We start from the raw sequence: 25,010 nt of genomic DNA, 5'->3' as shown, positions 1-25,010 counted from the left end.
GTCAGTACTTTATGATAGATGGTGATAATAATGCAAATGTTTTGTTTGGGGGTTTTTTGATGCCCTATAGTGAAATGTCATCATTTGAAAGATTTAAATAACTTAGTGAGCCAGTATTTTCCAAATGATATATGCATGATGTTACATAAACATGCACAGGGGAAAGATTCATTCAACATGCAAGATAAGCCAATGGATTTTGATAAAACAATATGAGGAGTTCACTGGTAGGGTTTCAGATGCCACAATGCATGTAATCTTTAAAAAACTATCAATTATTAAGTTTTGGTAGTCTCAAAAGGGGAATATCCACAGTTAGCTGAACAGGTTGTTAAACTGTTCCTCTCTTTTCCAACTAGATGTCTGCGTAAGACTGATTTTCTTTATGTGCTGCAACCAAAACAACATATCACAGTAGACTGAATGCAGAAACAGACATGCAGATTGAAATGTTTTCTATTAAGCCAAATAATAAGAGTTTTGCAAAAATATAAAACAGTGCCACTCCTTACTTTTGTTTTGGAAAACAAAAAGTTATTTTTTTGTAAGAAATGTTATTTATGCTAACATGTATTATTGTTCTAAATGAATAAATGAACATTTTAAAAACTCTATATATTTTATATAAAACAAAATGTGTTTGGGGTCCTTAATAGTTTCTAAGAGTGTAAAAGGGCCCTGAAATTTTAAAAAGTTTGAGTAGTTTATTCATTTTTCTTGGAATGCAGTATTATAAAATTTTTGACCCAATGAATGTAACTACTCAGCTGTTTTTGTATGTTGTCTTTTTTGGAACTATTATGAACATTGCTTCAATGAATGGCCCCGTACATGTACCTGGTGCATATAAGCATGGCTTTCTGTAAAGTGTATAACTAGGAGTACAATTCCTGGGTGATAGGCCATGCATATCTGTAACTTATTTCTTCAGCTTTTCTAGATAATTCCCGATTGAGTCAGTCTTAGCAGGAAACAGAAGGCTCTCAAACTAGGTATTTTGAGAGTTTAATAAAGGGAAGATTTACAAAAGTGGGTAGAGTTTAAAAAAACAAATGAGGGACAGTGCAGTATCCCAACACTAGTGATGGCTGAGAGCCCTTGATACATCTTTATCTTTAAAGATGCAACAGGAGGCCGGTGGCTCACGCCTGTAATCCTAGCTGTCTGGGAGGCCGAGGCGGGCGGATCGTTTGAGCTCAGGAGTTCGAAACCAACCTGAGCAAGACCAAGACCCCGTCTCTACTATAAATAGAAAGAAATTAATTGGCCAACTAATATATATAGAAAAAATTAGCCGGGTATGGTGGCGCATGCCTGTAGTCCCAGCTACTCGGGAGGCTGAGGCAGCAGGATTCCTTGAGCCCAGGAGTTTGAGGTTGCCATGAGCCAGGCTGACGGCATGGCACTCACTCTAGCCTGGGCAACAAAGTGAGACTCTGTCTCAAAAAAAAAAAAAAGATGCAACAGGAAAGAGCTGTCATCTGAACTTGGAGAGGGTAGCTGGATGGAGAAGACTACCTGATAGGAGCTGTGGCCTGCCTTGGAGGGATGCAGGCAGCTCTCGCTGACTGGCAGGGAGAGAGCCTGGGGAATAAATGCCCTGATCTTCTCTCATCCTCAATCTCATGCTGAACTCAGTTTGAAGCTAGAGGAGAAGGGAATTTAATATTTTTCTCAGGGTCAGCTTCAGTTCCATCTGGAATTGAGTTTTGTGTTTGGTGTGAGGTGGGGACAAGATTTATTTTTTTTCCCAAATAACTATCCAGTTGACTCAGTGCCATTTACTGAAACATAATCCTTTCTCCACTGCTCTGAAGTGCCAGTTTTGTCATAAATCAGGTATTCATAAATATGTTCTTGACTCTGTTCTGTTTCATGGGTTTGTGTGCTTATCTTTTGGCTATCACATTTTCTTAAAAATTACAACCTTGTAATATGTCTTAGTATCCAGTGTGATAAGTCTTCTCATTTTGGGACCATGTTTGATCTCTGGTAACTGAAACTGCAGAAGCAAAACTTCAGAGAAGGAGGGACTGCTGTATTCACCTTGGAGTTTCTAGTGTTTTCGAATCTGTGACTTGATGTCTTTTGTCAGTTTGGGAAAATTATTATCCATTATCTGTCTCTTCAGATCCTGCTTCTGCTCCTTTCTTTTCTCCTTTCTTGGACTCATACACCTGGTATGTCAGACCTTTTCACCATGTCCCATGTAGCTGTCACATTCTTCTACATTTTCATCCTTGTTTTCCCCCCATGCTTAAGTCTGGCTATTTGCTTCTGATTAAAATGTAAGGCAACTAATTCTTTCTTCAGCTGTATCTAATTTGTTGTTAAGCATATGAATTCTTAATTTCAGTTACTGTTTTTTCCAGTTTTAAAGTTTTCATTTGGCTTTTCTTTTAATAGTTTCCATTTTCTGCAAGAATTCTTAATCATGTCTTTCAATTATTCTAACATATTATCATGTAAGACAGTAATACAAGTCAATAAAAATAAACTCACTGGGGATCCAGTTATTAGTACATCTTGGATTTTAGTCACAACTCGTTGCCTTGTATGTGTGGTTATTGTATTGGGAAGATAATTTGAGGCTCTGGGTGACATTGAGCATATTCTGGAGTTTTGCTTTGGGCATGCAGTTAGGCTAAGGGAAACTAGGACATGTAGTGCAGTCAGAGGTTGACCTCCTTCCCAGCTGGGCCTCAGGCTGTGTGAGGGCTAGTCTATTTCTGGTATAGCCTTAACTCTTAGGGTGTAGCCATCAGGGTCCCAACTGAAAGCTTGGGGTGTTTGCCACCTCTGGCCCCTCCTTCTCCTGGGTGGGCTGGAACTCTTTAATTTTTGCTGTCTTAGACTTGTGTGCGGCTTAGACTTGTCTGCTTAGCTTCTTCTCAGCAACAAGTTTTGAGATTTGTAACTGTTATCTGTCTAAAAATGAAATAATTTCATATCATCATATATTCATTCAGTCACTTTTCACATTTTTGTATGCCTCATAAATAGGTCATAAATAGTTGGTTTGTTCAATTCAGGATCCAAACAAGGTCTATACATTATAATTCATTGTTGACTTCGTCCATTTTGTGCTGTTAGAACAGAATACTACAGACTGTAATTTAAAAACAGTAGACATTTATTTGGCTTGCAATTCTGGAGGCTGGGAAGTCCAAGATCAAGGGGCCACATGCAGTGAGAGCCTTCTTGCTGTGTCATCCATGGTGGAAGGTGGAAGGGCAAGAAAGCACACAAGAGAGCAAGAGAAAGAACTCAGAGCCTCAAGCCCTTTGATAATTGGCATTAATCCATTCATGAGAGTGGAGCCCTCATGACCTAAACAGCTCCCATTAGGCATTGGAGATTAAGTTTACAACATATGCTTTCTGGGGGACCTTCAATCCATAACACTTTTGTCTTTTCTAGAAATCTGTGTATTTCCCTTCCCTCTTTTTTTATTTGAAGATGCAGAGTGAGTTGTGTTGTATAAGTTCCTGTATTCTGGATTTTGTTGATTGCATTCCTATGGTGTTTCCTATAGCCTGGTAATTGGATCCAGAGGCTTAGACAGATTTAGATTCAGGAGATACTAATGCCAAGTTGTCTCTTACTTTATGATGTTGAGATTGATCAGTGAGCCAGTAGTGAATCAGTTTAGGATTTGCCAGCCTGATGTGTCCATTAGGTGTGTCCTCATCTGCCAGTCACCTAAGGGTTTTAATAGCCAGTGATAAACATTGTCCAGATCCATTCTTTCATTAGGGGCTTCAAAATGTAATGCCATCACTCCTGCATTTATTAGCTTGATGAATTCTTTTTTAACTCAGTATATAATTCTTTTTTAACTCAGTATATAATTCTTTTTTAACTCAGTATATATAACTCAAAACACAAAGTTTTCTTCAAGTTTTTATTTATTTATTTTTACAGAGTTTTGGCCTTTTTTCTCCTAAAGGAGCAATAACAAAGTGTTAGTTATCCTTCTTCTGCCTTCCATATTCATCTACCTTCTATGTATCATTTTTTTATTGGTTTTACCTTTGTAACTTCTTTTTCTTTTTATTATTTTACCTTTAGCGTATTTTTAAGGATGCTCTCCCTGAATAAATGTGCCTACTCTTATCACTTGATTTCTTGAAGTGTCCATTCTGCTCTTTTATTTCAGATGATTCTTTATAGTCTTCTCTTGCCTTAGTCACCTATTTTTTTCTCAGGCATTTCTGTTCTAACATACAGAGTCCATGTCATACTATATTCTGTTGCAGATATAAATCTGTTTCCTAAAGATTTGTCTTAGCTCACTTTGTAGATAATATCCATAGGTAATTTCTTTTTCTGAATCCTGTGAATAATTATGTTTTACTTATTTTATAGGGCTTTTCTTTTAATACGCATGTGAATTTTATCTAGATGCAGTGTTTGCAGGTGGTACAGGTAAATTATTCTTTCCTCCCTCCCTTTCCTTTTTGGTAGTGGTCTGATTTCTTTTGAGGGTTATGTGATGTTCCCAGTTCCATCCCCTCTTCCTAGTGGGAGACTTTTGTTATTTCTGTTCCATTGCACCGTCATCTGCACCTGCTTCCATTTCCTGGTTCTCTCTTCCTTCCATGTACATGAAACAATGCATGTACATATCCCTGCTTTCTTAGCAAGAGGCTTGGCACTTAAAGGATAAGCAAAATTTGCCAATACTTGGACAGGAGAACAGACATTCTAGGCAGAGTGGTCAGCGCAGATAGAAGCCTGGAGGCATAAAGCAGCATAGCATGTTTGAAAAATAGCATTTTTTTGGTGTTCAAATATTTTTGTATGTCTCTCTTAAATAAAGTATACAGTAATGTTATTATATAAACCTTTGCAGTTTGTATAATAAAACCTCAAACCTTTTACAGTTCTTCAGAATTTTTCCAAGGCTATGGCAATCCAATATTTCCAGCCACTCACTAGGCATCCTGCTTAGCTCACCTACCATATCACAATCTCAGTATGTTAAAGGGGGATTTATTATCTTTTCCCACAAATCAGATTATTTTCCCTTTTGTCAATAATGGTTCTAGTCTTTGAAGCTTGGAAACCTTGGAGTCCTCCTCCATTTAGACCTTTAGTGGCTTTTTTGTATTGAGAGTTTCTGAGTTCTGTTGAGTCTGCATCCAGCTTTCTCTGTGACTCATCGCTTCTCTGTTTTGTGATGCCTTTTCTCTCATTTAAGCCCTGTCTTCGTGCCAGGACTGTGGAGCAGTCTCCGTTTGTCTTCTGGCTTCTCACCTCCTGCCCCTTCAATCTGTTTCCATATGGCTGCCAGATTTATACTTTGTCTAAAATGCTTTCCTTATACTTTGTCTAAAATGCTTTCCTTCAACCTCTGTTCTCTCCTGAACCTTTAGGATCTCATCACCTATAGGAGACAAAATCTAAATTGTTTGGTTTGACTTCCTTGGCCCTTATCTCTCACATTGCATGGAATAGACTATTTTCAGCTGCACCGGTCTTCTCACATTGCCTTGGATGTATCCTGCCACTGTAGGAGTTTTATGCTCTTACTATTTGAATAATAATTCCTTTATCCCTGCTTTAACCTAATAGTGTTTAAAAAGAACATCAAAGCCCGTCTGGGTCTGACTTTTGTACCCAGTGTTATAGTTTCTGACAAGATGGTCATGACTGTCGGTGCCTGGAGTTGGTTGTGTGTTCTGCCCCGGAGCTTCCTCTGCTATTTATAATACCTCTTCATCTTTTCCTTTCTCTTTTTGGTGCCTTATATTGTGACTTGTTTGTTTAGTGTGTATCTGTTGTCTTCATACTAGAGTGTATGTTTCTCAAGGGTGTTTAATATCTTGTGTGTGTACTCAAATACTTAATGAAGTTTAATTTGAACTTTAAGGTCCCCAGAGATATTATTTTAACAACATGCTGCCTTCCTACCATGTGTCTGGAGGAAGACAGAAATGAGACAATATCATTTCAATGATAGGTTAGTTTATGCAAGAGTCTAAGGTTGCACCTAATTTTCTAGGTAGTTAGAAGTTAGCTCTTTAAGCGCTTCATTAATATTCTCACTTTACTGCCTCTTTTTGGGAAACATGAGATACTGATGATTATTTTAACCTTTTGTTTTTGATGACTTACTCGTACCGTGTTTCCCTGAAAATAAGACCTACCCATAAAATAAGCCCTAGCAGGATTTCTAAGCATTTGCACAATATAAGCCCTACCCCGAAAATAAGACCTAGTAATAGGCGTGGCTATGCAGCTTATCTGCACAACCCATGCATTTCGTCGCCGAGCAAGCGGTAAAGAAGACGAGCAGCCCTTCTCATCTGCCCCATGAGAGCTCTATTGCTCGACATGAGAGATTGGGGCCAATGGTTCTAAAGGAAATAGAGTCACAAGAAATTCAGGATGGAATTCGGGGTTTGGAGAGTTATGATGATGTTCCAGAAGAAGACGACTTAACTATATTTGAATAAATGTATATTGTTGTACTGTACTTAAAAAAAATAACACATCCCCTGAAAATAAGCCCTAGGGTGTCTTCTTGAGGAAAAATAAATATAAGACCCTGTCTTATTTTCGGGGAAACACACGGTATTTGTGAGACTTACTCATCTTTCTAATACTAGTCCTTAGAAATGTACCTAACACATGGTAGACACACATGTTGGGATTATTTCTGATTAAACATGTCATTGTTAATGATCCGTTACTGTGCCATATGTGCTATAGGGGGTTAAGCTGAATATTGAGTATTTCACTTTCTTGAAGGCTTTTTAAATTTTTTTGCCCATCTGTAATTATTTGCCTCTTATAAAAGTGAAGTACAGAATCTATAGCTTCATGATAGATGGTGATCTAATTTTTGAATAAAAAAGTGGAGTTGGATGTATAAGAATTCATTGATGCACTGTTATGATTTGTTAACTTTACTGTGTATAAATTAAAATCAATAAAAAAAATGGAGGTTGCCTCTCCTTGGTTTTTCTCACCCTTAATAAAGCCTTTATTTTTATTGTCTCTCATTGCCTTTTTGTCATATGGATGGCAGAGAAACACTGGGCTAGTTAGACAAGAGACTTGATTGGGAGAAAGTAAAAGTAATGTTTATTGTAGAAAATTTATAAGACAAGATGGTGGTCTGGGAAGCCCAAGAGCTTCCAGGGTTTGCTGAGGTATATACTGTGTGTATGAGAAGGCTGAGAGTCTCCACACTTGAGTGGTCAGTAATGAATGTGGCCTCAGACAAACAAAGGACAGATGTCCATTTGGCCAGCTCAGAAATAAGGCATTATTATAATAACAAACAGCCCAAATCAGTGAATTTGCCTTTTGCCCCTGCTAAACCACTAATCTATGTAGGAAGTGCATTCCATGTCTGAGCCTGCACTTGCGAGTTTAGGAAAATTCGGGAGAGCATCCAGAGAGATGGTTCTGATCACTTGGCTTTTTTGGCAGGCTTTCATTCTCTTGTTTTAGCATTAATAACTGCAGTATTCAAAATAGTCATCTCTAGAGGGCTTTCTGGTGGCAATTGCCAAGGGTCTCAGCTCTGATGGACACAGCTGTTAGTTAGAATCACCCTTTGTGTTCCCTGGGGAAGCTGGCCGCGTAGCCAGCTTCTAGCATTTTTTAGTGTCCTCTTGCTTTTAGATTTTGGTCTACCCAAATCACTTTAAATAAAAGGTCTGTTTCATAATGCAGTTGAGTGTCCTTTCTAAATTCCTTCAGTCCTTCAGAGGGCTAGAGCATCTGGCAGAAATTCTAACTGCTCTGGTTTTTCCATAGTTCCGGAGTCAGTTTTGTAGACTATTCTCAGGAATTATTCTATGTAAATTTTAAAAACTCAGAAGTCTTAAGTGTTCATAGTGTTACTTCTAAATAATGACTGTTGTACTGGTCTGGAAAGGCTTGTATTTTTTAGATTAGCTGCTCTTAAAAATTATTGAGAGGCTGAGTGAGGTACCTCATGCCTGTAATCCTAGCACTCTGGGAGGCTGACGCAGAGGATCATATGAGCTCAGGAGTTCGAAACCAGCCTGAGCAAGAGTGAGACCGGCTCTTACTCTATTTTTCTTCTACTAAAAATAGAAAAATTAGCTGAACCCAGTGGTGGGTGCCTATCGTCCCAACTGCTTGGGAGGCTGAGACAGGAGGATCACTTGAACCCAGGAGTTTGAGGTTGCAGTGAGCTGTGATGATGCCACTTCACTCTAGCCTGGCTGACAGAGCGAGGCTCTGTCTCAAAAAAAAAATTATTATTATTATTTTGAGACAGAGTCTCGCTTTGTTGGCCAGGCTTGAGTGAGTGCCCTGGCGTCAGCCTAGCTCACAGCAACCTCAAATTCCTGGGCTCAAGCAATCCTGCTGCCACAGCCTCCCGAGTAGCTGGGACTACAGGCATGTGCCACCATGCCTGGCTAATTTTTTCTATATATATATTAGTTTGCCAATTAATTTCTTTCTATTTATAGTAGAGACGGGGTCTCCCTCTTGCTCAGGCTAGTTTCAAACTCCTGACCTCGAGCAATCCGCCCACCTCAGCCTCCCAGAGTTCTAGGATTACAGGTGTGAGCCACTGCGCCCGGCCTCAAAAAAAATTATTGAGAACCCTAAGAAGCTTTTGTTTGTGATAGTTATATTTATCAATATTTACTGTATTTGAAATTAAAACAAATTTTTAAAGTTTATTAATTCATTTAAAAATAAAAATAGTAAACCCATAGCAAGTTAACATAAATAAATTAATTTTGAAGAAAACTATATTTTCCAAAACAAAAAATATTAGAATGAAAACTTTTGAATTTTTACAAATCTAATATCTTTAAAGATAGCTGGATTTTCATATGTTCTTCTGCATTCAATTGTTTATAATACGTTGTTGTGGTTGAAGTATATGAAGAAAAGCCAGCCTTACACAGACATTTCATTGGTAAAAGAAAGAATATTTTAATCACCTTTTCAGGTAATTGTAGATATTCTTCTTTGATACTATACCCGAATTTGACATATGGTATTTTCTTAAAGATTAGTTGCAGTATTTGTTTTTTTCTTTAGATAATTATGTGTGACCAAAGTTTAGTTGTAGTATGGCATCTGAAACTAGCTAATGAGCTTCTCATACCTTGTGTACTTGTGAGAGAATGAATGTGAAAAGACAAGTAACACATTGTTTGAACCTAAGTAGCTCTGCGAAGTCATGAAGCACACATCATTTTTACTCTACAGATGAAGAAATTAAGTCCAGAAGAGTGCCACTCTTAACTATCTGTGGGAGAACTACTTGTGTAGTAATAAATTGCCCATTATGGGCTAGATTTAATTTGGGGAATAGGCTAGTTATCTGAAAGATAAAAACCTCCTGTTTAAATGACCATGTGGTTTCTTTCTCCTGATTGGACCCTGACTGATAAATGCAGGGTGTTTTTTTTCTGTTGTTTATTTTTTTAATGCTGTATTTTATTTTTATTCTAGACTTATTCTGGACTCTTCTGTGTAGTCATAAATCCTTACAAGAATCTTCCAATTTACTCTGAGAATATTATTGAAATGTACAGAGGAAAGAAACGTCATGAGATGCCTCCACACATCTATGCTATATCTGAATCTGCTTACAGATGCATGCTTCAAGGTAATTGGAAATGTTAGAATACTAAATACCCAGAATTTCTTAAATATAATTTATAGTGTTTTTTAATCTCTCTGTTCTACAAAAGGTTTTAATTTTCTTTTTTAAAAAGAGTAATAAAAGTAATGTTTATTGTAGAAAAATGATAAGTTCTTAAGATTAAGATAGTCAATGTCACCATTTTCTATAGGAAGCTGGTAAGTATATTTGTTGCTCTATAATAATATGTCATGTAAATTTTTATGTTAAAAAGCATCTAGTTTTCATAATACATTTTATTCCCACCACAAGCTAGTATAACCAAAGCTCTATTACATTAGATTTTAAAACCAATAGGAAGAATAATAGGAAAGGTAGATGTTTCAGTGGGGAAAGAAAGATTATAAAATGTTATTTGTGATTTAAAGGCATGTAAAAGGAGACAACAAAAGTTAAAAAGGATGTTTTGAGTTGATTGATTTCAACTGTGTACTTTTGGATTAGAATGAAATACATATTTTTTTTTTCTTTTTTTTTGTTTTTTAACTAATTCTGTAACAGATTAATGAAATACATATTTGAAGAGTCATTTATTTGAACCACAGCTTTAGACACAATGACTTATGGAGGGCCATTTTTTGAAAGCCAGAATGTAGTAGTTATGAATGCAATGAATGTTACTGCTCCACAAGACTGCATTTAAACATGGGAATTCCTAGTGCTATGTGAAAGCCTAATCTTCTATAATAACTCTCCCTCTCTCTCTCTCCCTCTCTCTCTCCTTTTTTTTTTAAATAAATTCTGTAAGGTTTAATAAAAAATATAAGAGTCTTATAAAATAGTGCCATGATTTCAGAAAACATGATATGCTACATATACCTTTCATCAAATTATGGGTTATGACTAGGCTCTCTTGGTGACTGGGACCAAAAGGTAGTGTGAAGGAATTAATATAATAAAGTACAACACCCATTTCCTACTTCTAGTTTTGTTTGGATACTTATATGCCAGGTCCTTTGAGGCAAACAGCAAGTACTTCAAGACTAGAATAGTGTCCTAGGTAGCTAAGGACAGTTTTGAAATTAAAAATGAGCTTAGACTTTTAAAAAAGATTAAATTTAATAACCTTTTCTTGAGTTCAAAGTCAGAATACTAAGAAATGGCTAGGGTTGTAATAGATCGCTGTTAGATTAATGGAGGAGGAAAAATCATCAGCTTTTTTGTTTGTTTTGGCTCTATGTCTCTGTTAAGAAGAATGATCTTTAGATGCAGAAAAGCATTTGTATTAATGAGCAAACTATGACATATGTGGGAGAAGAAATTGGAGGAAGTGCCCTCCTGAGTCCAGACAGTTCCTCATCTGAACAGATACATTCTCACAATTGATCTTTGAAGTAGTATATAGAAGGGGAGTTTTCAGAAGGCTAGGCTAGGGGGACAGGCTCACATATGTCATTATAATTTTTAAAAAGCTCCTGAGCTCTGATCTTAATATACATGCCAGGAAAGATTGTAGAATCTCTTGTTAAGGGAACAAGATAAGAACAACACGAATATATTCATCACATTACTTTAGGCTTTAGTAGGAGGGGAAATGCAGCAGACAGTGTTAATGTGGAGTATTCGGACTTCTGATAGCATTCCATAGTCTTCTATGTTATCCTCCTGGCTGCATGCTGGAAAGTTGCACTTGAGGCGCTTGATTAATAATTGAGGTTGGCTGGGTTTGCCAGGATGTGTGCCAAAGGGCGTGTGCCCTTTTAAACATTTTTATCAACACACTTGAAGATGTGGGATGTGTGCCCATAACATCTGGGGATGACATGGAACTGGGAGGGATAATAAATACATTTGATGAAAAGAAACAGGATTTTAAAATCACTTGACAGGTTGAATCCAACATAATAGTTAACAGGGATAAATGTTATATCCCATTACTGGATTCCCAAACCAGCTATACAGATACAGAATGAGAGGGAGTTGTTGGCCCCATGGCTTTGTTGGTCAAAATTCCTCTTTAGAAAATAGAATGAGGAAGATGTGACTTACCAGCATTATCATATTATTATCAATATCATTATTAATGCTAGAATGAACATTTATTGAAAATTATTACAATGCCAGGCACTGAGCTAAATGTTTTGTGTGTATTATTTAGTGCATGACAACCCAAAAAGTAAATAGAATAGTTATTCTTATTTACTAAGGCACAAAGAAGGTAAATAACTTGACCAAGGAAATGTAGATAGTAAAAAATAGGAGCTCTCATTCAAAGGCAATGTGATGCATTCCTATCCATAGTAATAAACTTCCATGCAAAAATCAAAAGGAATCAATTAATAGTTTTGAATACATAAAAATTTAAAAGTTTAATACAGAAAATAAAAACAAAAAATCCACTCTAAACAATTCCCCTTTGTATTCCATTCTGGAAGTGGGGGGCTACCTGCTGATACACTATACAGCACAACTGGGTGGGGCATCTGCTGGGGTGGTCAGACATTAGCACGTGCAGTTGCTGGTAAAGCTCATACCAGCTACCAATGCTGATCCATCTAGGTCTTCAATTCCAAACATGAGTGGATGGCTAAATGTCACTGGACCTATGAAGGGGATCAATAGCTTGAAGAGGGGACTATGTGGAGAATTCAGAGCATACGGCCCCATTAAATTATTATTTTATATTGAATTACCTATTGAAGCTGTCAGGATCTTTTAAAATTAAATTATGTTTGTTTTCATCAAATGTATTTATCATCCCTGCCAGTTTCATATCATACACAGATTTTTGGGGTACACATCTCACATCTTCAAGTGTGTTGATTAAAATGTTGAAAAGTTTGTTAGTTTTTTAATGCAAAAAAATAAAAAAAAAAGATGGGAGTTTACTTTTTCCTTTAGTTTGGATTCTAGGGGATACTGTATCAATAAAATGCAGTTTGCCTGGCACATAGTAGTTGCTCAATAAATATTTGTTGAATGAATGAAAGCAGAGTTCTTGGACATAAACTTTATTGCAAAATATTACACACTCAGTGATAAAAGCATGGAATGGCCGGGCACGGTGGCTCACGCCTGTAATCCTAGAACTCTGGGAGGCCGAGGCGGGCGGATTGCTCCAGGTCAGGAGTTCGAAACCAGCCTGAGCAAGAGCGAGACCCCGTCTCTACTATAAATAGAAAGAAATTAATTGGCCAACTAATATATATAGAAAAAATTAGCTGGGCATGGTGGCGCATGCCAGTAGTCCCAGCTACTTGGGAGGCTGAGGCAGGAGGATTGCTTGAGCCCAGGAGTTTGAAGTTGCTGTGAGCTAGGCTGATGCCACGGCACTCACTCTAGCCTGGGCAACAAAGCGAGACTCTGTCTCAAAAAAAATAATAAAAGCATGGAATGGTAGAATCAACACAATTGGAAACTAAAGCAGTAGATTAGAAGACTAGAATATAGAATAAGAAGAAACTGATGGCTACTTGGGAGGCTGAAGTGGGAGGATTCCTTAAGCCCAGGAATGCAAGTCCAGCCTGGGCAACATACTGATACTCCCTCTCTTTTTTTTTTTTTTTTGAGACAGAGTCTCACTTTATTGCCCAGGCTAGAGTGAGTGCCGTGGCGTCAGCCTAGCTCACAGCAACCTCAAACTCCTGGCTCAAGCAATCCTCCTGCCTCAGCTTCCCAAGTAGCTGGGACTACAGGCATTCGCCACCATGCCGGCTAATTTTTTGTGTATATATATATATATATATATATATATATATATATATATATATATATATATATATTAGTTGGCCAATTAATTTCTTTCTATTTATAGTAGAGACGGGGTCTCGCTCTTGCTCAGGTTGGTTTCGAGCTCCTGACCTTGAGCAATCCGCCCGCCTCGGCCTCCCAGAGAGCTAGGATTACAGGCGTGAGCCACCGCGCCCGGCCTGATGCTCCCTCTCTTAAAAAATAAATAAATAAATAAATAAATAAGGAAAGGAAAGGAAAAACTGATAGAACTTATGAAAGAAAGAGTAGGAAACATGGAATGTACTGTCAGTTTCCACGAAAGAAATGATGTTTTTGAAAAATTTTTGGTATTTTTTGCTTTAGGCTGAAAAGTGCTAGGCTGGAATAGTGAGTGAAAGGAGACTCGTGCCTAGTCTTGCATGGGGTAAAATTAGATGCTCTCAATGGAAAAGGAGTCATTGGCATCGGACTTCTCACTTGCAGTACTTCATGTTATAAACAGAATACAGTAACATCAAGACCTGTAGCTTCTCCATGAGGATCTGAGGTCACCCTGCGCACAGTCCAGGCTGGCTTCCGTTCAGTAGCAGACAACCAGCACCGCTACCAACAACTGTTGACCTAGATGGGTAGAAAGGAAAGTTTTGCTGTAGCAATAACTGCAGGGGCCACCATGAATATTTAAAATCTGAGATTCTACCATCTTCCTGGTGTCTTAGAATAAAATCCATTGCTTCTCCTTGTTCTGTTTTGTTTTGTTTCCCTGTTGTTTTCATTACCATAATGCTCCGTTTTCATTTTTGCCTTAGGTAACTCCCACTCTCTGATATGCAAACTTCCCCGTATTTTCAGCATCTTCATGGGGTGTTTTCTTTTCCTCCAGGCTTTAACTGAAATTGGCTTACTCCTGCATGCAGGGGTTGAACCCACTGTGTGAAGATTGCTCTATTACTCAAATCCTATGCACTGGGAGACAGGGTTAGCGTCTTACTCACCACCCACATGCTAAACCATTATTTCTTTACCCTCTTGGAAAAGATGCGCCACCTCTACCTCTTTTCATCACTTTCAACAGCTTTCTTCTTGGTTCCTTTCCTCACTCCATGATGGCCTTGGCCCCTGTCATATTGTTTCCTATATGCCTCAAACCTTGCCATTACCCTGTGTTACTTCATAGCTTCTCATGAACAATCAAAGACCTTGATCTTTAGGTCTTTAATCTCCTTCTTCTCTCACTTATGCCACCAAATTCTGTAGTGATGCTCTAGACTTTGCCATCTTTTAGAATTACCTGATTTTGGCTTGGTATGGTGGCTCATGCCTATAATCCTAGCACTCTGGGAGGCTTAGGTGGGTGGATCGCTCAAGGTCAGGAGTTCGACACCAGCCTGAGCAAGAACAAGACCCCGTCTCTACTAAAAATAGAAAGAAATGAGCTGGACAACTAAAAATATATATAGAAAAAATTACCCAGGCATGGTGTTGCATGCCTGTAGTCCCACCTACTAGGGAGGCTGAGGCAAGAGGATTGCTTAAGCCCAGGAGTTTGAGGTTGCTGTGAGCGGCTGATGCCACGGCACTCTAGCCCTGGCAACAGAGCAAGACTCCACATAAAAAAAAAAAAAAAATCACCTGATTTTTCAAATAATATTTCAGAAATTCTGTGCAGTGTCCTTCCATATGGGTAGTCCAATCAAAAAGTGTCTTAAATGTGTTCTTTGCCTTCATGTGAATCTCCAGACCATTAGTTGCTTTACTTACACTTATACTAATGCATTAGCCAGAATCTCCTTCACTTTCTTTCTTGTATAGTTTAGATTTCATGGCTTATCATTTCAACAGTCTGTCCATAGCTTAAACTCCTTTTAACATTGTTCTTTTGTTATACCTGTTTGGCAAAACTCTCATGTTCGATGAATCAATATATTTATCTCTTTTTCGGGGGGTGGGTCACAGTGCTGGAGTGCAATGACAGCATCATAGCTCACTGCAACCTCAACTCTTAGACTCAAGTGATCCTACTGTCTCAGCTTTCTAAGTAATTGGGGCTTCAGGTCTGTGCCATCATGCCTGGCTGATTTTTCTATTTTTTATAGAGATGGAGCCTTGCTCTTGCTCTTGCTGGGCTTGAACTCCTGGGTTCAAATGATCCTCCCGCCTCAGCCTCCCAAAGTGCTAGGATCACAGGCATGAGCCACTGTGCCTGGCCTGTCTCTTTTAATGCTCTTACTTAGGTCGCTGATGCTTCTAGAGTTATGTTCACATAACTGGACAGATCGATACTACTGTAATTTCATGACCAGGAGTCCTGATTCTACTCTTAAAACAATTTGCTAATCCTACCTTGTTTCTCTAGTGAGATGATTATCCCTTTCTCCATAATGATTCTTTCAAACCTCTGCGGGCCCCTACATGCCCCCTCCACTCCCCAGCTGATGGCTTGTTCCTCATTCCACAGAGAATTTGGAAGCCACCAACTGCCCCAGCTTCCTGAACAGATTTATAAATCATTCTCTCGTGTCCACTCGTGTCAAAGGCCAGTCTTACCAAGTCCTCCATCTCTGATGTTGATCGTATCCTTTCAACCTCAGGGATCTCAGTTCTGATTATTCTAAGTGTGACTGTATCTTCTACCTCCCTTTTTGTGCACTCCTAGCATTAGCATTAAATTTGCTAAAGTTTTTCCCATTACTTTATTTACTTATTTTTTAAAATATTAAGGGTTTTTTTTTAATTTCAAAATATTAAGGTTGTTTTTTTCCAAAATATTAAGGGGAATTTTTCCCATTACGTTAAATAAGGAAGTTCTTTCCACCTTCCTTTCACAATCAGATTTTTCAAGTATTGTCTGTAGGTAGGTAGGCAGATAGGTTTGTTGTTAGGAGTGTGTGAAAATGCTTCTGTTTTCTCAGGGAACTATAAAGTAATGCTTCAGCTGAGAGAGGAGGAGGTAAGAGAGATAGGAGGTTCAGGATAGAAATTGGAGGTTTAAGATAGAAATAGTATAATGTAGTCATCTGGGAGAGACAGATCATACTTATACATATACCATTGACTTTGTACCAAATATTTAAACCACTTGCTATTGGACATACAAGGAGAATGTGGACCATAATTATAGAGCGAGCTTTAACATGCTTCTCTAAGAATTTGATATATTAAATAGGGGGAAAAGGAACATAAAGAATGTGATTTTTTTTTTAACACAATTTAGCAAGCTTGTGTTGAAAAACATATATATAGTATTACTGCCCAGTTAGCAGAAAGCATAGTTGCCCCCAATAAAAACCTCAGTTCCTGAAAGAAGAAATCACAGGCTACATTCTCTGACCAAAGTGCAGAAAGACATTAACGATAAAAAGATTTCCAGATGGGTTAGTTTTCATGGCAGTGTGTTTAATGAGTATGAGTGCTTTTGTTATTAATCATTCATCTATATGGCTTTTGGTGGAAGAGGAATCAAAACTCATATTACAGATTCTTTAGAAATAAACCACAATAAAATATCACATAAAAATTTTATGAGTTATGGCAAAAGCCACTTTAAGAAACAATTCATAACTCTAAATGTTTTTGTTAGTAAACAAAGATTTATAGACAGACAAGTTAAGCCTTTATTCAGCAAGGTAGATAAAAGATAACTTTACAGTAAGTTATTGAGCTGTACATTGTGCCATGAGTTTTTCTGTGTGTCATATCACAATAAAAATATTCTTTAGTACAGAAATGAACCAAAACAAGAGGAAAAATGTATGAAGAGACTAATGGATTGGAACAAAGAGCTATCACGAACTGTTAAGTAAAACTAAGAGCTAGTTCTATGAAAAGACTGAAAAATAGACATGTTTGGCAAGTGTGACCAAGAAAAGAGACCCACCAGAAATGATAAAGGTTATCATTTGTCATAAACAAAGACAGTGGACTTGAAATAAGATAGAAAACCTAACCAGGACAATGCCCATGGGAGAAATTGAAGAGATTATCAAGGAACTACCTTTATGTCTTAAAGACCCAAGGCCCAAACAATTTTAGTGGTAAAGTTTGTCAAATCTTAAGGACTAGGTAATTGTTATGTTACCTAAATGGGTTTATACCATTAAACGATGCAGATTAAAGGATCGAAATGAGAATTTGTCAAAGAAATTTGAATGCTATAATTTTTTACTTTTTATGAAATAATATATGAAGATAGTTTAAAACTACACTGTAGGGTAAGGCTTACATTATTGAAAAAATAGGAGATACCTATTCTACTGCATTCTAGGCAGCCCATTCTGGATTCCCTCTTTAGAGGAAATCACATTTTATATGTCCCTTCTTATATATGTACATATTTATAAGTAACAAGTTTATGCTATTCTTTCTTTTTTTACTTCTACTATTATCTATAGATTTCCTGTTATAGAAGAAGAGTTTTTAACTCACCTAAGCTCTCCCCTCATCTTCTTGATAGAAGTTAAATCAACATTTTTTAAAATTTAGTATTTAATATTTAAATTATTTATCTTATCACATTTCCTTTCTCGTATAATTTGCTATTTTCCCTGGGGTTAGTGATTTTCCCATTTGGGCACCAGGGTGATTTTGCAATTACCTACATTAATTTGACAGAACTACAAGTTGTCTTTCAGCAGGTAGAAATACATCAAGTAACCTACCAGGGTCTTTCCCCCTTGGAGACATACAACCTGGAGCCCTTTATCCTCTTCCAGTCTGTGCTTGTTGCTTTAGATTTGCTTTTGCCCACAACCTAGAAATTTCCTTTTCCTCTTTCCTTGGTTGTATTTCTTAATTTATGGATCTCATACACTGTTATTTTAGATAGAGGACACCTCTGGAAACTTCCTGAGATGCATAGGAAACAGCCAATTATTATATCAACGAGTTATTAATTGGAGGATGGTTCATCTGTGTAGTGAAACAGAAAGAGCCACCGTGAAAAAATGCCTGACGTACCACGTCATCTCCTGGGTCCCAAGTGCATACATGCCATGCCTCCCTTTTAAGAGTAGCATTTTAAGAATAGGACGGATGCACATCAAAATGTGAACCCTGGAAATGTAGGTTGAAGGATTTTTTTTTGACAAATTTTGAAACTGGATGTAAGTTTTCTATATTAGGAGAAATAAATGCAAAGAAAACAAACCATCCTCCAAAAGAAACATCAAGGAAGACTTTAAAGGGTTTAAATAAAGTCAGGAAACAGGCCAGGCACAATGGCTCATGCCTGTAATCCTAACACTTTGGGAGGCTGAGGTGGGAGGATCACTTGAGCTTGGGAGTTAGAGACCAGCCTGAGCAAAAGCAAGACCCCCGTCTCTACTAAAAATAGAAAAAATTAGCCGGGTGTCATGGTGCAGCCTGTAGTCCCAGCTACTAGGGAGGCTGAGGCAGGAGGACCATTTGAGCCCAGGAGTTGTAGGTTGCAGTGAGCTATGATGACGACACTGCACCCTAGCCCAGGGACAAAGTGAGATTCTGTGTCACACAAAAAAGTCAGAAAACATACAACACCAAATATAGCAACTATAACAATAAATGTGTTTTTACTACCCCTACAAATAAGAGACCCTAATACAATCATATGTCTTTATAAGAAAGACATCTCAAAGTAAGAAAATAATAAAAGCACAAGGACTGGCAGGTACCTTTGCCAAATGCACATGCAAAAAGAAGACACCAGTCTAAAGTCACTTCAGCCTAAAGCAGACTTCAAAGCAACACAGGAACAAAGAGCATTATTTTATGTCAGGAAAAGGAATGTTTTTATAGTGAATTATAATTGTCTTAGATCTATGTGTTGAATCTTCTGATGTGGATATACAGACAGCAGGAAACATCACTGGAAGTAAAACCCTTCTGGTGACACTGTTAGGGAACTCCTGTCTCATTGGGGAGATAACAAGTAAATAGACAGTATTGAGTAGTGATCAGTGTTATGAAGAAAACTAAAAAGAAGAGTGTGAAGGCATACAGACTTGAAAGGGTTGGGGAGGGTGAAATGGTGATTTCATAGGGCGATTTGTTAAAAAGTATACAAAAGCCAGTAACTTTCTTATGAGCTATGCCTTACTGTAGCCCAAAATAAATAAATCCTAGCAATAAACACTATAGTGTTGCCATTTCAGGAATGTCATATAATCATCCACAGTTTGGCCCTTTGAATGTGACTTCTTTCATTAACATAAGGCAATCAAGATTCATTCACCAATAGTTTGTTCCTTTTTAGTGCTGAGTAGTAGTCCATGTATGCATGTTCCATGATTTATTTATTCATTCACCATTTGAAGGACCTCTAGAATGTTTCCAGTTTCTGGCAATTAAGACACTGTACAGTCTACCCTCTGTGTCCATGGGTCCTGCATCTGCAGATTCAACCAACTGTGGCTCAAAAATATTTAGGGGGAAAAAATGGATGATTGCATCTGTGTTGAAAATACAGTTTCTTCTTATCATATTCCCTGAACAATACAGTATAACAACTATTTACATAGCATTTATGTTGTATGAGGTATTATAAGTAATCTATATATGATTTAAAGTATAAAGGAGGGTGTGTGTAGGTTATATAATATGCAAATATTATACCATTTTATATAAGGGACTTGAGCATGCATGGATGTTGGCGTCTAAGGGTGGAGAGGTGTCCTGGAACCAGTCCCCCATGGACACCAAGGGATGACTGTATGCATTTGTACATAGGCTTTTGTGTGAGCATTAAGTTTTCATTTCACTTGGGTCAATACCTAGGAGTAGGATTGCTGGGTCCTATGGTAGATATATGTTTAACTTTATAAGAAATTACTGTTTTCCAAAGTGGCTGTGCCATTTTGTATTTCCACCAGCAATGGATGAATTCCAGTTGTTTCACATCCTTGTCAGTACTTGGTATTGTATTTTTATTAAATTGTAGTCTTTCTAATGGGTGAGTAGTGGCAACTCATTATAGTTTTGAATTGCATTTCCCTAGTGCATCTCTTGATGTGCTTATTTAGTACCTGTATATCTGTGGTGAGGTGTCCAAATCTTTTTACCATTTTTAAAAATTGAGTAGTTTGCTTATTATTCAGTTTTGAGAGTTCGTTGTCCTTTTTAGATACAAATCTTTTATTGCTGTGGTCCCCAACGCCCAGGCTACAGACCATTACTGGTCTGTGTGGCCTGTTTGGGACCGGGCCACAGAGCTCCACTGCTGCTGCCCCCCACCTCCATCCATGGAAAGTCTTCCATGAAACTAAGGACAGGGACAGGGGTGGTGGCATGCCCTGCCCCCTCTGGGGAGTGCACAGCAGGAGGTGACTAGCAGGTGAGAAAACAAAGGTTCATCTATATAGCCACTCCTCGTCCCTTACTCGATCCCTCCCCGCTTCCCCTGCCATCTGGAGAAAAATTATCTTCATGAAACAGGTCCCTGGTGCCAAAAAGGTTGGGGACTGCTGCATTGGATAAGTGGTTTTGCTATTTTTTCCTCTTGGTTTGTGGCCTATTTTATATGGTGCAAGGTATATTAATCAGTTCCTCTTTTTGCCTATGGATGTTCAGTTATTCCTAGCACCCTTTGTTGAAAAGACTACTTATTTCTCCATTGAATTGCCTTTTTGTACCTTTGCTCAAAATCAACAAAGGTTTATTAGAGGACTCTCTATTCCTTTGATTTTTATGTTTGTCCTTTTACCAGTATCATACTGGCTTAATTACAATAGCTTTATAGTAAATCTTGAAATCAGGGAGTATGAGTTCTCCACCATTGTTCTTTTTAAAAATTTAGTCCATTCTAGCCCCTTTGTCTTTTCCATATATATGTTTTAGAAATCAGTTTGTCAATTTCTACAAAAAAAAATCCTGCTGAGATTTTGATCGGATTGCATCGAATCTGTAGATCACTTGGGGCAGAATTGACAACATTGAGTCCAATCCATGAATGCAGTTTGTCTCTCCATATAGGTCTTTGGTTTTTTTCCTTGGTGTTTTGTAGTTTTCATTATATAGATCTTGTACATATTTTGTTAGATTTATACCTAAGCGTATCATATACTTAAGTATAACTAATCATTTCATGTTTTTTTATTTTTTTAAATTTAAAAAATTTTTTTCAATTTTTAATTATGGGTATATAATATTAATAGTTGTATATCTTTAAATAGGGTACATGTGATATTTTTATATAGGCATATAATGTGAATTAATCAAATCAGGGTAATCAGGATATCACCTCAGGCATTTAACATTTCTTTGTATTAGGAATACTCCAATTCCACTCTTTTAGTTATTTTAAAGTATACCCTAACTATAATCAGTATGGCTGATTATAATCAGCATGACTGATCAGTATAGTGATACTAATTATAGTCACTGTGTTGTGTTATCAAATATCATTCATGCTATCTAACTATATTTTTGCACCCATTAACCATCCCCACTTTATCCCCTACTCCCCACTACCCTTCCCACCTTTGGGTAACCATCATTCTACTCTCTTGTCTCCATGAGATAAATTGTTTTTAATATTTGGCTCCAACATATGAGTGAGAACATGCAAGATTTGTCTTTCTGTGTCTGGCTTATTTCATTTAACATAACGTTCTCTAGATCCATCCATGTTGTTTCTAATTCATTCTTTTTTGTGGCCATGTAATATTCCATTGCATATATATCCCACAATTTATCCATCCATTCATCCATGGATGGACACTTAAGTTGATTCCATATCTTGGCTATGTGGATAGTGCTGCAGTAAACATGGGGGTGCACATATCTTTTTGATATACTAAATTCCTATCCTTTGGGTATATATCCAGCAGTGAGATTGCTGGATTATATGGTAGTTCTATTTTCAATTTTTTGAGAAACCTCCATACTGTTTTCCATAGTGGTTGCACTAATTTACATTCCTACCAACAGTGGACAAAGGTTTGTCTTTCTTGGCATCCTCACCAGCATTCATTATTGCCTGTCTTTTTTGATAAAAGCCATTTTAACTAGGGTGAGATAATATCTCATTGTGATTTTGATTCGCATTTTTCTGATGACTAATGATGTTGAGCCTTTTTCATGTACCTATTGGCCATTTGTATGTCATCTTTTGAGAAATGTCTATTTAGATCCTTTGCCCATTTTTAATTGTATTATTTGATTTTTTTCCTATTGAGTTGTTAGAGCTCCTTGTATATTCTTGTTATTAATCCCTTGTCAGATGGGTAGCTTACAGATTTTTACCCTCATTCTGTGAGTTGTCTCTTTACTTTGTTTCCTTTGCTGTGCAGAAACATTTTAGCTTGATATTATCCCATTTGTCCAATTTTGCTTTGGTTGCCTGTGCTTTGGGGGTATTACTCAAGAAGTCCTTGCCCAGACTAATGTCCTGAAGTGTATGTCTTTTTCTTAGTAGTTTCATAGTTTCAGGTCTTAGATTTAAGTCTTTAATCCATTTTGATTTGATTTTTGTATATGGCAAGAAATAAGGGTCTAGTTTCATTCTTCTGCATATGAATATCTGTTTTTCCCAGAACCATTTATTGCAGAGACAGTCCTTTACCCACTGTATATTCTTGGTAACTTTGTCAAAGATAAGTCCACTATAGATGTGTGCATTTATTTCTGGGTTCTCTATTCTATTCCATTGGTCTATGTCTGATTTCTTGCCAGTACCATGCTGTTTTGGTTACTACAGCTCTATATTATAATTTGAAGTCGGGCAATGTGATTCTTCAAGTTTTGGGTTTTGCTCAGGATGGTTTTGGCTACTATGGGTCTTTTGTGGTTCCATATAAATTTTAGGATTATTTTTTGCTATTTCTGTGAAGAATGTCATTGGTATTTTGATAGGGATTGCATTGACTCTGTAGATTGCTTTGGACAGTATGGACATTTTAATAATATTGATTCTTCCAATGCATGTGCATGGAATATCTTTCTATTATTTGTGTCCTCTTCAATTTCTTTCATCAATGTTTTATACATTTCATTATAGAGATCTCTCATTTCTTTGGTTAAGTTTATTTCTAGGTATTTTATTTTATTTGTAGCTATCGTAAGTGGGATTACTTTCTTGGTTTCTTGTTCTAATTGTTTACTGTTGGCATACAGAAATACTACTGATTTTTATATCCTGCAACTTCACTAAATTTTTGTTTTGTTACCAGTTCTAATATTAAATAGTTTTTTTGTGGCATCTTTAGGTTTCTCTAGATACAAAATTATATTATCTGCAAACAAGGATAATTTCCTTTACAATTTGGATGCCCTTTATTTATTTCTTTCGTTTGATTACTCTAACTTGAACTTCCAATACTATATTGAATAACAGTGGTCAATGTGAGCATCCTTTTCTTGTTCCAGATGTTAAAAGAAAGGCTTTCAGTTTTTCCTCATTCAGTATGATACTAGCTGTGGGTCTGTAATATATGGCTTTTATTTTGTTGAGATAAGTTCCTTCTATACCCAGTTTTGTGGGAGTTTTTGTTATGAAGGGGTGTTGAATTTTAGCAAATGCTTTGTCGGCATCAGTTGAAATGATCACATGGTTTTGTTTTTCATTCTGTTGATATGATGGATCACATTGGTTGATTTGAGTATGCTGAACCATCCTTGCATCCCGGGGATGTATCCCCTTGATCGTGATGAGTAATCTTTTTAATGTGTCATTGAATTCCATTTGCTAGTATTTTGTTGAGGATTTTTGCATATATGTTCATCGGAGATATTGGCCTATAGTTTTCTTTTTTTGTTGGTGTGTTTTATTTTAATAATATTGTATAAAACGAGTTAATATAGTGAATGGCCTACTTATTTCTCTTTTGTGAAAGTTATTTATGCCTGAGCTACTGTGAGATCCTCATTGGGCACCTCATGGCATCTTCCAAGGAAAAGCTACCTGGGCCAGGCTCTGTGGGCACAATTCCTTTGGAAGCAACGGCAAACTGTGCAGTAGTGCTAAGAACACAGGCAGGCACCAGAGGCAGACAGGCCTCATCTCAGCGTCCTTGCCTGTCTGTAGCTGTGTGACTTGGGAGGATTACTTAACCTCACGGAGGAACATTTTATCATCTGTGCAATAGGGATAGTAATCCTCGTAAGTGTTTAGAAATTACACATCCTACACTGGTAATTCTGTTCATGGGCTAGATGTGGGTTTGAATTTCACCTTTTTATTTGAAAATTTTAGCTGAATCTTTAAATTAGTCACTTTGCAATCATGTTAGATGTTATCATTGTACATTCTTTTGTTATAGCTGGCATATATCACATTTTGACTTGAGACAATACTTAAACTTCATATAGGTATTTATCCTCCTTCAACCTTCTTTTCCACTCAGTGTTTGATACTTTCCCCCCCCCCTCCTTTAAGATCAAATTAATAATGATTACTCTCTGGTTGTGGGTATTCTTGAAGCTATTCTGAAAGTCAGTGGTTTCTAAACCTAGCCAGGCAACAAAATCACCTGGGGAGCTTATTTAAAGAGTGATTTTCAATCCCTACCTCCCCAAGTTTAATGATTTAGTGAGGGTGGAGCTTTAGGAAGTACATTTAATAAAACTTCCCAGTTGAATTTGATAGGCTGCAGAGTTTGAGAGTCAAGGTTGATTAGGCATAGAAAGTCATCTAGGCAAACAATATGTGGAATAGTAAACCTGAGTTATTGGTATTTACCTCCACAGAATCTGACATAATAATAGGAGATAATGA

At 37.2% G+C, this 25,010-nt stretch overlaps 1 protein-coding gene across 11 annotated transcripts in view; it reads left to right on the top strand.

Annotated features, from left to right (window-relative positions):
• MYH10 (myosin heavy chain 10) overlaps positions 1 to 25,010 on the top strand; it is a 142,390-nt gene that overhangs the window by 11,210 nt on the left and 106,170 nt on the right. For all 11 annotated transcript variants that reach the window (XM_075994160.1, XM_012775289.3, XM_075994161.1 and 8 more), the window contains exon 3: positions 9,460 to 9,616. In XM_075994160.1, coding sequence (XP_075850275.1) covers positions 9,460 to 9,616 — 157 coding nt within the window. The remainder of the gene's footprint in view (positions 1 to 9,459; positions 9,617 to 25,010) is intronic.

This window comes from Microcebus murinus, chromosome 18, assembly GCF_040939455.1.
Source record: "Microcebus murinus isolate Inina chromosome 18, M.murinus_Inina_mat1.0, whole genome shotgun sequence".
NCBI classification, from domain to species: Eukaryota; Metazoa; Chordata; class Mammalia; order Primates; family Cheirogaleidae; genus Microcebus; species Microcebus murinus.
Note: the sequence above shows the minus strand (reverse complement) of the source record. Positions and strands in the feature narration are given on the sequence as shown.